This window comes from Engraulis encrasicolus, chromosome 19 (assembly GCF_034702125.1).
Source record: "Engraulis encrasicolus isolate BLACKSEA-1 chromosome 19, IST_EnEncr_1.0, whole genome shotgun sequence".
Classification (NCBI taxonomy): Eukaryota; Metazoa; Chordata; class Actinopteri; order Clupeiformes; family Engraulidae; genus Engraulis; species Engraulis encrasicolus.
Genome location: NC_085875.1, coordinates 27,211,665 through 27,228,403, shown reverse-complemented (window position 1 = coordinate 27,228,403; position 16,739 = coordinate 27,211,665). Strand labels below are relative to the sequence as shown.

Here is a 16,739-nt window from a genome sequence, read left to right as displayed (position 1 = left end):
CAAATACATTATGCAAAAGGCAGATTATGCTGTGCATAATATTACAAGTTGCTGGTCATCACATAGACACTAAATATGGGGATGAATACATTCTGTTGAGCAGTGGATTGGCTCTATTCATGAAATTTGCGAGGTGGATGAAATCTGATAAAATATGTTTTCCCCTTCATTACAGCTCTGCCCACCACCACACACACACATGCACAAACTAACGTGTACACACACACACACACACACACACACACACACACACACACACACACACACACACACACACACACACACACACACACACACGAACACACACACACACGCACACACACACATACGGCAAAGGTGCTGACATCATGCAGCCAGTATGTTATTGTTTCCATCAGATTTTTCAATGATCTGAATCACACCCTACGACAAAGCAGACTACGGTGACGGCATCATCAATCCAATAATGACCATTGTTGTCATCACAAACTGATCTTTCTTCCGCCCCCACACCTTATGCCACTGCTGCCTCACCTGTGCTCTCACAAACTATAGTCGTATTGACACGGGGACATTTAATCCGATTGAACATATAAACTGAATAAATATGCACCATTTAAATACTCAAATAGTCTCCTTCAATATAAGCGGATATTTACACCGATTATATTGGGTGGTTTAGAATGTTCACATTAGCGAGGAAACTGCCTGTGTAAACAGCTGGTTTGAAGCAATTATGTGTGTATCAAAGTTCTTTTCCGGTAATAAGAAGACGTTCTCTGTGTGTATGCAGTCGGTAAGTCAGTAAATGCTACAATGCTACACAGATCCATTGACTTTCACTAGCTTAGCGACATATTCCCTCTTTTAACTTGTCTTAAAGCAAGACAACGGCTTACATGAAAAATAAGACACTTTACCACCTTTATAAACCCCAGCCAACGATTTTAACTGTATTGAGCCCCAAAATAGTGGCATACCCCTTTAATAACTGCCAATGTAAAAGCAGCTGGTGTCCTCTCACCAGAGCCAGGTGATATGGATTAGACTTGCACAAGTGTGCACTATACTCATGAACGACCATCCGGGTACTTTGCTCTTAAATTTGCGTTACTCCTCTTTAGGTGAAAACAAACCGAATGTCTCATTGACTTACATGCTAAATCGGCTAGCCTAAATGAAAACATTCCATGCTTCAGCCACGGCTGTTTGGCTATATCATTTGAACAGCCGGCAACACAACACGTTTTCGGCATGTTGCGCGTGAACAACGATAGTCTACAGGTCCGTATCTTACGTTTATTAAAGCCCAACATCACCAATTGACTTGCATGGGTTGTTTTCCCCCACAAATGGGCGTAACGCACATGGAAAACGTCACGCCGTTCATGAGTATAGGCAAGGAGAGCAGTTTAATTGTACTACAGCACCAAATGTCGCCTGATCTCACAGAATTCTGTGAATTGAACACGACCTCTGTGCTAGTTTCATGTGTGTGTGTGTTAGGAATTGTTGTCAGAGTAGGACACAGTTAGGAGCTGTTTCCATGAAGCAGGATATTTTTAAATGTGGATATTTTTTTTTCTCCTGGTTACGTTGGTTTTGGCCATCCGTTTCCACGTAAGCAGATTTTTAAAACCACATATCAAAAATTCTGCTTTAAAAATATCCCAGTCAGGGTGCAAAAATGCACCTGTTTCAATGGAGTCTCTATTTTTATCCCCATGTTGCGTTTCCATCTAAACAGGAGAAAAAAAAACCCATATACAGTGCCCTCCATAATTATTGGCACCCCTGGTTGAGATGTGTTTTTTAGCTTCCAATTATTTTATTTTTTTTCTAAATAATATGGGACCTTAATGGAAAAAAAGAGAAAAATCCAACCTTCAATACAAGTGCATTTATTCAGTGGGGAAAAAATCCCACATAAAGAAATAATTATTTGACATCAAATAATGTGTGTCACAATTATTAGCACCCCTGGTGTTAATATTTTGTACAACCCCCTTTTGCCAACAAAACAGCACCTAATCTTCTCCTATAATGTTTCACAAGATGGGAAAAGACAGAAAGAGGGATCTTCAGCCATTCCTCTTTGCAGAATCTCTCTAAATCATCCAGAGACCTGGGTCCTCTCCTCTGTACTCTCCTCTTCAGCTCACCCCACAGGTTCTCAATGGGGTTGAGGTCAGGGGACTGAGATGGCCATGGGAGGAGCTTGATTTTGTGTCTGGTGAACCATTTCTGTGTAGATTTGGCCATATGTTTAGGGTCATTGTCTTGCTGAAAGACCCAGTGACGACCCAGCTTCAGCTTTCGGGCAGAGGGCAACAGATTTTGATTTAAAATGTCCTGGTATTTCAAAGCATTCATAATGCCATGCACCCTAACAAGGTTCCCAGGGCCTTTGGAAGCGAAACAGCCCCACAGCATCACTGACCCACCCCCATACTTCACAGTGGGTATGAGGTGCTTTTCAGCATGCGCATCTTTCGTGGTACGCCAGACCCACTTAGAGTGTTTGTTGCCAAAAAGCTCAATCTTGGTCTCATCTGACCAAAGCACACGGTCCCAGTTGATGCCCCAATACCGCTTGGCGAACTCCAGACGCTTGCGTTTATGATTGTGAGTGAGGAAAGGTTTTCTCCGTGCATGCCTCCCAAACAGCTTGTTGGCGTGTAGACAGCGCCTGATGGTTGATTTGGAGACTTTGTGACCCCAGGATGCTACCATTTGTTGTAATTCTGTAACAGTGAGCTTTGGAGATCTTTTGATTTCTCTTACCATCCTCCTCACTGTGCGTGGTGGCAAAATAAACTTGGGTCCTCGTCCAGGCTTGTTTACCACTGTTCCAGTTGTTTTGAACTTCTTAATTATTCCTCTCACAGTGGATATGGGCAGCTGCAGTTGAGTGGCAATCTTCTTGTAGCCTCTGCCTGACCTGTGAAGGTCGACGCACATCTGCCTCACTTGTATGCTGTGTTCCTTTGTCTTTCCCATGTTTAAGAGTGGATAAGAGAAATGGCCTCGGTGTCACGTCATATTTATACCCCAGGGAAACAGGAAGTGATGAATTACTAATTAAATGTTCCTACATACTCTGGTAAACTTTGTGAACTACTGTAGAAATGACAGAAATGCTTCAATTATATTTATTTCCTGGGAATTGTTAAGGGTGCCAATAATTGTGGAACAGGTGATTTAATGAAAAATAATTATTTTTCAGTCAGGGATTTTTTTATTTTCTTACAATTCATTTGAGTTGAAGGCTACATTTTCCTACAATTTTCAGTGTGACAGTATTCTTCTGCAATAAACACTGAATTTATTTTAAGGCTTTTAACACATCTCAACCAGGGGTGCCAATAATTATGGAGGGTACTGTATAAAAACATCCTGCTACGTGGAAACAGCACCTTAGACACTACACTGCCAAGTCCAGTCCACAAGGGTGCCGCTTCATCTTTGAGTCTCAGGGCCTACAAAAGATTTTACGCAGAGGTCAAGGATGATGCCTGCTGCGCCCTCGAAACAGTTGGCTCAAGTGGAGCCAGCCAGAATCTAGTTTGCAACCCTGTTCATTGGATTTCGGGACTGTCGTTGTCTGGTGGATGGTGCCTGAGGACTTAACTATTCCTTGTTTGTTTCGGGGACTTCTCCCCACCACTATGCGCTCGGAGGAGAACCCGTAGGCAAAGGGCTCGACAGTCAGGCCGTGCTGGTCCGCAAAGAGACTCCGCTCTACGCCTTAAGGCACATCCACTTAACATTACTATTATTATGTTACTGCTTACGTAGCGCTAGGGGGTTAGAAGGGGGGTCTCTAGCTTCCTAACAGTGTGTATGTGGAGAGAGAGAGAGAGAGAGAGAGAGAGAGAGAGAGAGAGAGAGAGAGAGAGAGAGAGAGATGCCTTCAGGATGTATTCATCAGTCTATTCGCCTGGTGAAAGTAACTGTTTTGAAGTCTGGTGGTGGTGCAAGCTTTCAGACTTCTTTACCATTTGCCAGATGGTAAGATTTCAGATGTAAGATGATAAGATGTACAGCTTTCCTTGTACTATAGGACTGATAAGAAAAGCAATTGAGTCCTCAAAAGTTGGTTTTACATGTGAAATACATTTCAAGTTGTCTCGCCTCAAAGTGATGCTGCTTTCACCTCCACTAACAATGTAGGGTGACCATTTGACCCAAATTCTGAACAGATCTGTGTCAAAAGGTTGGATCAGTGCCCTTTAGTGGCTGAGAATCTATGATGACAACCTACCCGTGTGACAACCAACCCTGCTCTCCCTTTTTACAGTTTTTCTCGATCGCTTCCACACAATTTCTGGTACTTCACACACAATTCTCGGAACATCTCACCCATTTCCCAACTCCCCTAACCAATGTCACTGAACACTAAACACAATTCCTTCTTTACACTCATATTTCAGTTTTAAAACACACTCTTTTCAAACCACTACACACAATTATCTGGATTACACACAATTTCCATGAAGGAAATCCCTGGTTGTCGCATTGAACACACTGTCATTCAAAATACTAAAATCAACCGCCATACTATGTTCACTTCCTCATCACATGGGCAGACTCTCTTCATACCGGTTTACAATCTGAAATCATCACCCCCATAAGGACACACATTGCATGTGATATTGATGAAAAGATGAGTGGATGCAGTGAGTAAACACATTTATTTAGTTTTTGAACTCCAAAATATGTTATACAGGAAATCACTTTCATGTGGTTACCAATATTTTACAATAAATTAGTGCTTTTTTTTAAATATCAGAAAAATACGTAAAATATATTTTTTTGCCACACATCTGTGTACTCCAAGTCTAAAAACAATATTTCATCTTACAACAGAAAAATGCCCTCTTCAGTAAGTAGAACACTGAAGAAAATAAGTTTCTACTGTGTGTCAAGTTGAGTATAGAGTTTTACCTTGTGCATATTAGTGTTCAATGGTTCACATAAGAGTGTATTCAAATTACTGCTTGTGTGTGTCATTTGAGAACAAAATGACCTTTTTATAAGAGAGCATATTGGTTTGAGGTAGTGAAGAGTTTTGCCAGTTGTGTGAGGTTTGCAGATTTGTGTGTATAGTTTTGAGAATTCGAGAACTGATTACGAAAATTGTGTGTAAGCAATCGAGAAAAACTGTAACACATCCTCCTGTCTACCCCTCACTGACCTTGTTTAATTCCTCTTGACTGAAGTCTTTCACCGCTTCTTGGAAGTCCCCGAGCCAATCACCTCCTGTGACACATTCATTTTGCATTTATATTATTTATATAAGATGTTGAGTGAAATTCATTGAGTAATTAGTTCATTAACACAATCACAGCAGATCCAGTTCATTAGTCTTGTGACTTATGTTGCACCACTATGCCACCTAAAGTAATGAATTTAATTCATCTTTTCAATCAATACTGAAAACATAGACCATGACTAAATACAGTTGTAGAATTTAAACTTCAAGATAAACTTGCCAAGGTAAGGTTAGGTAAGGTAAGGTAAAGTAAGATTGTTTGCAAGTAAAAGCTTTGGCACAGTTCTACACACAACACAATATTAATGACAATGGCTACGTTTTCATGAAATATTAATTATTAATTCCGAGTTAAATAGTTAAACTTATTTTTCAACGAGTTTACATTGCACTTTTATTTAATTCCGAATAATCGTCTGGAATTTGGAATTAACAATTCGGAATTAAAGCCATCATGTAAACGTAGCCATTGACAGGAGACAGTAACAAGAGGACTACAAACTGTCTTTACCTTGAGCCTGTTGAAACATCATCACAAACATTATATAGAAAACAAACAGCATTATGGCTGACTGCATCCTGGTCTTCTTGCCTTCTCTTCCACAGCTTGTCCAGAGACTAGTTAGTCCATACACTACAACCACCTGAGAATATACTATGTGAGGTCAGGTGGCACAGGGAGTGCTTGCACTCAAAGACAACTTTAGTCCTCCCACCATACCTAATGGCTAGACCAGTTCAGCAAGGTGAAAGGATACATATGTGGGCTACTGGTCCAAACAAAAGGTTCAGATGTCACATATCTGAGTATCAGGCATGAGGAAGTTATGAACAAACACAAACACAGTCGTTTCTAGTCAATTTGGTGCCCTAGGTGACCACTTAGAAATGTAGAGATTGGCATCTGTACTGTAAGCATAGCGCCATATATCTGATTGAGGATTCAGCACACCTGATCTAGTAGAATGCACATACAGCATACTGAGTGTCCATGAATAACCAATGTCAATGTAAAGTTTAATCTTTTATTTCGCTAGATGGTCTAATTCTGTGGCACTTTTGGGCATTACTGGTGCTTTAATTTGGTGCCCTAAGCAGCTGCTTGTCTACCTATAGCCTACCGAGCACCAGCCCTGTAGGCCAACACAATATTCCTATATTTTTTCACATTGGCCCATTTACTGTCCATGCTAACTGGGCAAGATCTACTGTATACATATTTTGAACTGAAGTGCTTGCCTTTACACGTCATTTATTTCAAATGTGTAGCCTACTTAAACACTTAAACACTCTTTAAAGGAAATCACTCGTCATGCTCTTCAGGAAACACCACCATTATGCCTGGAATGAGGCCAACAATTGTGGTGAGCCTTCAATGTGTTTTTTGTTTCCTCAGTTAAAGGGCATGCTCTCTGGGTGTGTCACTTCTGCCACTAGAGTAGTATTTCTCAACAGGGGTGCTACAGCCCCCCAGGGGGCGTTGGGGAGCCCTAGGGGGGTATTGAGAAGGATACATTTGAGGGTGGGCAGAATTTAGTTCCCATTGGGGGCATTAGTTTTATTTTTCAATACTGGGGGTGTGTGTGGGGGTTATGATTATGATGAAGTGAGGGGGCGTTTGGAAGGCTTGTGATTAGATCGAGGGGGCGTTTGTTCAAAAAAGGTTGAGAAACACTGGAGGATATTCATTTCAGAGAAGCAGGAGTCAAAGTAGTTCCTCCCATCCTCTCCTGTTACCTGTGGCCTCTTGCCTGTGTGTCCTACTATGCTCTACCTATGTGAAGGAAACAATAGAGTTTCCTACTAGTGTTTCTCAACAGGGGCACTACAGCTCCCCAGGGGACGTTGGGGAGCCAGAGGTAGGCGTTGAGAAGGTTACTGATGACTGTTTCCATTGGGGAGCAGTAGTCCCATTTTATTTTTCAATACTAACTTAGGCAGGCTTATGATGAGGTCAAGGGGGCATTTGCTCAAAAAGGTTGAGAACCATTGACCTAGACAGAGGGACTTGGGACTGGCTTTCCCCCATTCAACATCCTCCTGATTGCACCTGCAGAAACAGGGCTGGGGGGCTGCAGGACTCAAGTTGTAAAACAGGTGGTGGTTTGACCATGCTCTTTGGCTTAGACGTAGACGATATGAAATCCTGATTGCACCTTTTGAATTGTGCTTTTGCGAGATATTGAATAAAACTTTGATCATCACTGACTTCGAGTCTTTATATTTTGAGACCACGAGGAGGGGGACGAGATTCAACATCCTCATTGCACCTGGAGAAAGAGGGCTGGAGGTGGCGCGGCGTACAAGTTGTAAAACAGGTGGTGGTTTGAAAATCCTCCTTGGCTGAGACGTAGACTATATAATGAGTGCACCTTTTGAATTACACTTTTCCGCGATATTGAATAAAACTTTGATCACCACCGACTTTGAGTCTTTACGTTGTGAGGCCACGCGGAGTAACTAGAATGACTTGCACACAAGGTCTTGTAAAGAGAGGGAAACTATGGGGCAACCATCGTGCTGCTGACATTGTGCAGTGCATTGCACTGCATGTTGGTATAAGCTACTGGCCATTGAGAAAGAGGTGCAGTGTACATTTGCATAGCTGAGCTTAACTGCGGACAACATTTATTGACAGCATTTGCGGTGACTTCACTGACATTACCCAAGAGGCAAGATAAAAATAGCATTTTCGAAAATAGCACTAGGCTACTCAGAGAGCCTTATATGCAATCATAAATAGGCCACAATATTCTACCTTATTCCACCCTAGTATTCAACTCATTCTATTATAGTAAATGTTTGTTTGTTTTATGTTTGACCCTTTGTATCGTCTGTATGTCTGGGATTGTGTGACTGTGCAATTTGATCCATCTTGCAATGTGTATTACTTGTGCCTTGTATTATGTCTAAGATGTTAGACTATAATTTCCTTCGGGAGACATACAGAAACTCTGTTCCACTCTACTACTCTGCTAAACAGCAAGTAAAACTGCCCTCTGTTGGTGGAACCCTATCATGACGGTCACATATTAGTTGTTCACCATTAAGTTCTGACGAGCCAAAAGATATTTGTATCTACACAGAATCAACGTAATGTTTTATGAAGGTAAAATTTAAAATGAACAGGGATAAATACAAGACCATCCTGGGGCATTTTACTGCAGCAATATAACACTGTACAATGGGAAGGTAAAGCCTATATCATGTTTCTAAAATGTTTTGTGCTAAAAAAAAATACCAAAAAGGGGAAAAAACGTAGAAAGGCAGAACATGTCTTCTCCATAAAAAAGGCAGGTTAAAAATAGATTGGAAGAGGATAGAAAGGAGTGAAGGGGGAGTGGCTCTTGTCTATGGCATCATGGGTTGCATCATGACATCATCCTGATGATCTGTGGGAAGAAGATGTCCCCAAATAAAGGCGCAGATTAGACTTCTGCAACCACATCAATTGTCGCTTGGGTCGGGTCGCGAACCAGCTTTGCAATTATGCATCTGCAACCGAGGTCTCATGTCGCGATTTGAAATAGCAGTCCATCAGTGTTACTTGTCCTGTCTTGAACTTTGATGTCAGTCTGTAAATGTCAGTCCTGTGAATGTCTATGTCCTTCATGGTATAGCCTAGATATATCCTTGTATGACCTGTGCATGTGAAGAAACTGACAATAAAAACCTGACTTGATTACCTTCACTGCATTGCAAGCACTACAGCTTATGAATGCTACACTTTTGAATGCTACACAGCAACTGACAAATAAGCTGTATTATTGTTACACATTTACTGAAGTAATCACAAAGCATTGTGATCGTACATGAATCGCAATGAATCGGGACAGAATCACATGATGGCATGTGTATCGTGATGCACATTGAATCGTGTGTACCCTTTGCCAATACCCACCCCTAGTGTAATACATGGGTTCTCATTTTGTGTTTCCCCCTGGCTGCGCACAACTCAACCTCTGATTGTTGGAAACCGCTGTCGGTCAAAAAATTAGCTGACGTGGTTGGCTGCCAGTGTCTTGCCCCTCCTCACAACTGTGTTTAAACAAAAAAAGAAAGCATTTATACAATGAGAGTGGGTGTGTCTCAAAAACAGGCAGCATGGCTGCCACTCACCTGATGTGGGCACACAAGTAGAAGGGATCAAGTCAGGACATGGTCAAGATAAGGAGGATGCTCGGGAGGATGCTTACAAGTGTCCTCTCTGACAGTCTGAGAAGGCTCCTACAAATGAAGTCAGGTGTCAGGTGGGTTTTTACTGTGCTGCCATTTCAACCATGCACACTGCACTTTAACAACAAGGACTGCTTGGCTGAACATGCCCTATCAAAATGGTTTTACAGTATTTTCAATCATGTACGATGCTAAATAGTAACAAGAGCCAGAAATGACACAGGGTGACAATAGCGCTATTAGGTCGCGTTAAGACGACTTAACGTCGCCATCCTGTGACATCTCTCCCATACACCATGATTGAACAGATTACACCTGCACAAAACAAAGCAAAACCCTGTGTACAATGGGTCGAGTTGATTGACTGACTGAAATAATTAACGAATTCATGCTTTTTAGGCACACACCGTTTGAATTCACTGAATTTCCAGTAGTGTTATGTGGAATTAAAGGGCATTGTAAATTCCCAATGACAGGAGAAAGGCCACATGCGGGATGTTTAGTGTCACCATCTCATCGTCACCCATGAAGGGGAAAGGGAGGGAAAACGCTGATGAACAGACGTGCTGAAATTCTTTCCCTCAACAGGACACTGTCAATGTATCTAGGGACAAGCTTCAGTGGTCCCGGCCCCAGGGAAAGGGTGGGGGCCAGAAGTGGGTCCCCACATTGTTACTGATTGTGGGGCCTTTCAAATTACTTTGTCTTGGGTCCGGCAAAAGCTCTCAGCACCCCTGTAACCATAGGCCTACAGGCATTAGACACTCACCTGCCACTTTATTAGGTAGCCTACACCTTCCTAGTGCTGGGTTGGACCCCCTTTTGCCTTTCGAAATACCTCATCTCCCTACAACAATACTCAGGCTGTGGCACTACATCAAAGCTCAAAATGTTACTATGGGTCCCACATCAAGCAAAGAAAATATTATTACGCCACTAAGTGGTTAGGGCATCAGACTTGTAGCACAAAGGTTGCCTGTTCGACTCCCGAGTCCCGACCCGCCAGGTTGGTGGAGGGAGTAATCAACCAGTGCTCTCCCCAATTCTCCTCCATGACTAAGGTACCCTGAGCATGGTGCTGTCCTGCCGCACTGCTCCCTTGGGAAGCCATTTATGGCTCCTCCCTTGCACAGGTGAGGCATAAATGCAATTTTGTTGTGTGCTGTGGAGTGCTGAGTCACAATGACAATGGGAGTTGGAGTTTCCCAATGGGCTTTCACTTTTACACCACCAGCCTGAACTGCTGATACAAGGCAAAGTGGATTCATTCTGACCATACCACCAGAGTATTGTAACATATATCAACAGAACAGACAGAACATTTTCCAATCTTCTATTGTCTGGTGAGCCGGTATGAATTATAACCTCATTTTCCTGTTCTTAGCTGACAGTGGAGTGTGGCACCTAGTGAGGTCTCCTGCTGTTGTAGCCCATCTGACTCGAGGTTCGAAGTGCTTTGTGTTCCGAGATGCTCGGTTGTAGTTATTTGAGCTAGCCTACTGTTGCCTTTGTTTCAGCTCAAACCAGTCTGGCCATTCTCCTCTGACCTCTGACATCAACAAGGCGTTTTTGCCCGCAGAGCTGCTGCTCACTGGATATTTTCTCTTTTTTGGATCATTCTCAATAAACCCTAGGGATGGATGTGCCTGAATATCCCAGTAGATGAACAGTGTTTGCAATGACCAAGTAGATGGGGTAGAATTAGGCCTACCCCCCCGCGCCGTCCCCGCAATAATCATCATCATCATCATCATGTAGGTCTATCTATTTTCTCTTTATCCATCCAAATGCAGACTCATACCAGGTGATTGGTTTAATTGATTATAATATTTTAGGTTTCCTAAATCAATTAATTGACCAAATTTTGAGAGTGGTGATTTCCCACCCTTTCATATGAATAGCACACCGTCTTCCTTTTCTTCCTTTTTATTTCATTTTTTTTACGGCTATGAAATCGGTCAAATATATCTGCAATGTAAGATGACGATACACATGTAAGTTGTTTGTTGAATGAGTGCACTTTCATGTTAGACTATTTCCCTTCAATTACTTCCTGTACTGCCTCAATATAGGAGGTCAGCGTCTATCAAACAACATGCGTAAACGACCAAGTCCACCAAGAACATTAAAATGCCCAGAAAAAAACGTTATAATGTGCGATTTCCACCGGTAAGTAAAGCCGACATGATTAACAAATTAAGTTGTAAGACTAATCTTTTTAAAAACTTGTCACCTGCTGTTTTGCCGAGCAGGGCCGCATCAAACGGATCATGCGGAAAAACCCCGAGGTTGGGAAATTGGCGATGGCGGTGCCAGTGCTAATATGTATCCTTTTTAATGTCGTTATTTTGTTCTGTTCGACCAGCATTTTTCTGGAGTATGTTTTCTACTGTCTCTGTAGTTATACCAACTTAGCGTTTGCACTAGCCAAGATATTGGAGCTCTTCGCTAGATCCCTCGTGGAGAGGGCCAAACGGTTCACGCAGTCGAGGAACGGCAGGACATTACAAGTTCACCACCTGTAAGTGATGGCGAGGTCAGGTCAATGACCTTCATGCTTGAGTTTGGTTTCCTTACCGCTGGGTGGCGCTAGAGTTGTTTTAATGGAAAGGTAGGCAGAGAAGACTGAGGTAACCAGATAGATTGTTTAGGCCTACTTATTTGTCAGGGTTGTGCTATGAGATCTGTTAATGAATTATGTTCAAAAGTCATTTGACCTATCACTTTTACACTATTTGCATAGCTTACTGCTTATCAGTTTTAATTGTAATACAGCTTACTAAACATTGCAGCTCTCTATAGGCCTACTGGTTATTATTTGTATGGTGGAACCTGTTGAAAGTTATCCCATGTTGATTAGCCTATATACAACCAATGGGACATTGCAATTGGTCAAAAGCTCAACACACAGACCATATTTCCCTATGTGCAACTTCTACTGACTACAGGAAAGAAATCGTGGACTCTGACAGCAGGCTGGACTTCCTGAAGGAGGCTGTGCAGAGTGCCTTTAGCACTGCTGAAGCCAAAGAGAACCATAAGAGAGCCAGCTGGCCAAGACACAGGTGCACCATTGATTGGACTCAAATGGAACTGTTGCTGTATTTCAAATGAGCACTTGCACACTTCAGTGTTCATGTTTCAGTGTGTGTGGCGTATTAATTACGCACTGAAAACAACATCGTGCCCAAAGTGCAGAAGTGCCCCATCTGAGACACACACGTATGTTCTTTCCATTATCTTAACTCCCGTCATCCCTTGTGCTTGTGGCCTTGTGATGACCTCGCAAGACATCATTGACGACAAGTGTAATTCAATATCTTGCAAAAACACAATTTAAAGGTCATTTTCTCCTTTGATGTTGTATAGGGAAAAGTTCTCCAAACGTTGTTGTGAAACGTTCTAGTTTTCTCCACAGCGGCAGGACGTCAGCGAGGTGCGAGGCCACAAGCACAGCTCAAGGACGGGAGTTAGGGTAATAGAATGCACCCTGTGTGAAGGTTCTTTCCTGTTGCTTGTGGCTTCTGGCCTCAGTGTAGCCCCATCTCTGTGGAGAACGCAACAAAGTTTCTTTGTTGTCAACCTAGAACGAGCAACTTTTGGGGTTTTTTCCCCATTCAACATTCAGCAAATGAGAATGACTTTTCAATTGTGTTTTGGCCAGATGTGGAATAAAACATTGATCATCAATGATGGCGAGCCTTGCGTACCAAGGCCACAACTTGTGGTGTCAACAATGATCGATTCGGCGATCCGAATCGATCCGGGGCATGGACGATCAAGATCCAGATCCGGCAAGTTCCAGAATCAATCCGGCAATTTTTTTAAGTTTCAATTACTTCCATGGATATTTCGGGAGCAAATGAAAGTTAAATTAAATAAAAACACTTCAAAACATTGCAAGACTGATACAGAAAACAGCCAATAAATTGTTGCTCAGTATCTGACTACTTGTATTTCCTCATCATGGCTGAACATTTGCTTTGCGTTCAGTAGAAATGTAATGCATTGCAATGCATTGTAGAATTGAATCGAATCGGATTGGATCTAATAGAATCGAATCGAATCGGATCTACTACCTCCCGAATCGTGATCGAATCGGATCGTGAGGGCAGTGCCGATCCACACCACTAGCCACAAGCAATAGGAAAGTAAAGGAGGAACTAATTTGACATACACCATTTCAAGCCTTAGTCAGACACTGTACAGCATGTTGGTCAGAATGCACTGTTTTTAAATGTGCTCTATAAATAAAATGTACCTACTTTGCTTACTATTTACTAGGAGAAGGTGGCAGGACACACCTGCAAAGACGAAGTCAAAGAGGGAGGAGGCCCCAAAGCTGCCTCCAGAGGTGGCTGAGGACCCCACGCCCCCTACAGAGCCCACGGACCCCACAGATACCACGCACCCAGCGGACACCACACCCCCCACGGACTCAGCGGACACCACACCCCCCACGGACGCAGCGGACACCACACCCCCCGCGCTCCACAAGCACAAGGCCCTCACGTCCCCAAAAAAGAGGGCCATCTCCGCACCGCTCTATGAAGACGACTCCTCAGACAGTGTAGGTTCTAGTTGTTGGTTTGATTCCACATCAGTTTTTTATAAAGGCACCTTGCATGTAATGTTTTTTTAATTATCATTACAGGGAGTTTACCATTTTGCCCAGCGCCCTCACAAACTGATGAGCAAGAGTGCAGCCTGCTCCCCGGCTGTCAATTTGCCTTTAATTCCATGTCAACAATATACTGCCCCAGCAGGGGCGGGACTATAGGGAGGGTTAGCAGAACCAGGGCACTCTTGCATTGGTGGTTGGGGCCCTATTGTGACCTTGGTAGGCCGTATAGGGTCCCCTATAGGGCCTATAAGTATTTTGCCCAGGGGCCTTGTGTGCAGTAGTTCCGCCACTGTGCCCCAGTGATCAAAAGTGCTAGGCTGTCACACATCCTTGAATTTTGATAACATGCAATTTCACCATGAGTTATGCAATGTGAAAGTGAAATGTGTGATGTCTTGAAACTTGACAGTCCATTTACTACTATGATTTGGCACCTGTGCTGTGATTACCTGGACTTTTATGGAGCTCCTTTCATGTTGAAGTTCTGTAACATTTCCATGCCATTCGTAAACTTCTGCTCCATTCTCATTTCCCTACCTATAGTGTCAGGTCTTGTGGGGTGAGACTACACATGCTCTCAGACAACATGTCCAATCAGAAAACGGGGGGATGGATAAGGGAGGGTGGTGAAGGATGACACATTGCATACACGCAGATTACAAGTCGTGACCAAATGCTTGAGATTGGATAAATCATAAACATTTTAAACATCAATATACTTCACCCCTCTCACATGTAATCAGTGCAATTCCGCAGTTCCAGAGCCTCTGTATCACGGCATTGTAAGACCAGGCTAGACATTCTTAACTGAAGTTTTTTCTTTTTTTTAATAACACACATACACACACACAAACACATGAAAAACTAACCTGACTATAATCCGCCTATAATCAAGTTTCCTTTCGCTTCTTCCCCTTCAGGAACCCAGGCTGTACATCTGCCTGGATTAATAGTCCAACACATTTCTCTCTGCCCAGGTAGAGTAAGCATTATGGACTTGCAGGGAAGCTGGGGGTGGGGCAAAGGGGTCAGTTGTCCTGGGCCCAGAATTGCAGAATTGGGTGAGCTATTACATTGAATGCAGGCTTGTATTGTGCCCACCATCCTTCATATATTGAGGGAGTATTTGTGATAAATTTTGTTATTAAGTCAAATGTAATGTAAAGTATTAATATTGTGTATGTGTACTGAAGCGTAATATACTTTATTTAATCGCCTTTTTTGTTGGTTGATTTTCTGTTTCCTCTTCCTCTTGTTATTTTCAAGTACCATAATTGAAGAACATGATTCAGTGAATGTTAAATGCTGTTTTTTGTAATACGAAAAATGCCTGATTGGGATGGAATTTCATTTAATATACAAATGGAGAGCTAAGTAAAACACCTTTTTTATTTAATTTTTTTCCTGTTTGTTTTTCTCATTCCTTTCCATACGTTGAACAATTTGTAAAAACACAAAACACTTTTATTGCTGTTTTTGTAAAAAAGTAAAAATGCCTGATTACCCATTCTAAGCGTAAAGTTGTCTAATTTGATTAAGATATAAATAAGAAATCGGCATTTTGCACATAGTAGTTGGGGGAAAAGTACAGGCAACAGCCATTCATTAATACTCAAAAAGCTTTTATTCAGGTGAGTCTGTGTCAAGTCCCGTACACATCATCCACATGTCTGTCCTTGTCAAGTCCCTCTTTCAGATCTGGCTATTTGTCTTTTGCGCAATAAATGTACAGCGCTGTGGTGAAAAGGAGTCCTCTCTTGATGTTCTACAGTGCAGACCCATTGCTATTGCCGATGCCAATACAGCCAGTAGTACGGCAGCAGGCAGCGCTGGAACAATAGTGAAGAGAATAGTTCTTCAGGAAGAGAACTTTCCGTCTCGACCAGGGGTGGGGAACCTTTTTCATTCGAGGGGCGTAAATGTCCTCTAAGGGCCGTACTGTGAACACAAACCAGTATTTCCCCCTGCAATTTAGGTCTATATTGAAGGCAACCACCTTTTAAAATGTAACCGAATTGTATTGCAAATGTAATCTCTAAGATTCCTTTACAAAACATGTTAAGCTGCATGACATTAATATATCGGGGGCCGGACAATACGGCCTCAAGGGCCGTAAACGGCCCTCAAGACATAGGTTCCCCACCCCTAGTCTCGACCAATAAGGATCCTGCACTCACTGCTCCCACACATGGGCAGGTGGGTTGGAATGGACTAGAGTTGAGGATCCTTAAGCAACCAATTGGTGTATGCATGTTTTTTTTTTAATCAATACAAAATCATACAAGACTGAAAAGTGTCTTTACAAAGTGTTTGTGATAACTCATTAAAAAAAACCACTTAAGTGAAGCAACAAAACTAAAGATGCAGTGGTTTGTGGTCATTACAGTTGTAAAGATAGACAATGGGAGCGAAAGCTGCTCGATAGGTTGGGGTTTCCTTTTCTGTGCACTTGAGTTAATCTCAACAGTGCTGTAATAATCTGCCTCTCTGCCCCTCCGTCCCTCCCTCCTTCCTAAACCACTAAATTATTGTACTGGCAGACCGGCTTCATCAAGACATACAGGATAATACTTTATACAGCATGATTCATTTCAGACTCAACTCTTCACGCACAGTAATTCAAACAACGGAATATCTGCTCCACTAACACCTCTTGATGATACCTGATGCTTGACACAAGCAATT

The 16,739-nt window shown here is 42.4% G+C and overlaps 1 protein-coding gene and 1 long non-coding RNA gene across 5 annotated transcripts; one reads left to right on the top strand and one right to left on the bottom strand.

The window, feature by feature from the left end:
- Positions 1-7,860: 7,860 nt before the first annotated feature.
- Positions 7,861-9,483, bottom strand: LOC134470084 (uncharacterized). Its single transcript, XR_010039144.1, has 2 exons — positions 9,374-9,483; positions 7,861-8,646 (listed from the first exon to the last, which is right to left on the bottom strand). It is a non-coding gene; the product is annotated as an uncharacterized LOC134470084 (long non-coding RNA).
- A 1,787-nt stretch (positions 9,484-11,270) lies between these two features.
- On the top strand, positions 11,271-16,577 carry LOC134435131 (dr1-associated corepressor-like). Of its 4 annotated transcripts, none has more exons than XM_063183974.1 (6): positions 11,271-11,584; positions 11,683-11,755; positions 11,858-11,951; positions 12,379-12,495; positions 13,715-14,000; positions 14,975-16,577. In XM_063183974.1, the coding sequence occupies exons 1-6, from the start codon at positions 11,561-11,563 to the stop codon at positions 15,002-15,004; spliced, it is 624 nt and encodes a 207-aa protein (XP_063040044.1). In that variant the 5' UTR covers positions 11,271-11,560; the 3' UTR covers positions 15,005-16,577. The 4 variants fall into 4 exon arrangements, with proteins under 4 accessions (XP_063040044.1, XP_063040043.1, XP_063040042.1 ...); XM_063183973.1 differs by having other exon boundaries at positions 11,271-11,599; XM_063183972.1 differs by having other exon boundaries at positions 11,683-11,951.
- The last annotated feature ends 162 nt before the right edge of the window (positions 16,578-16,739 follow it).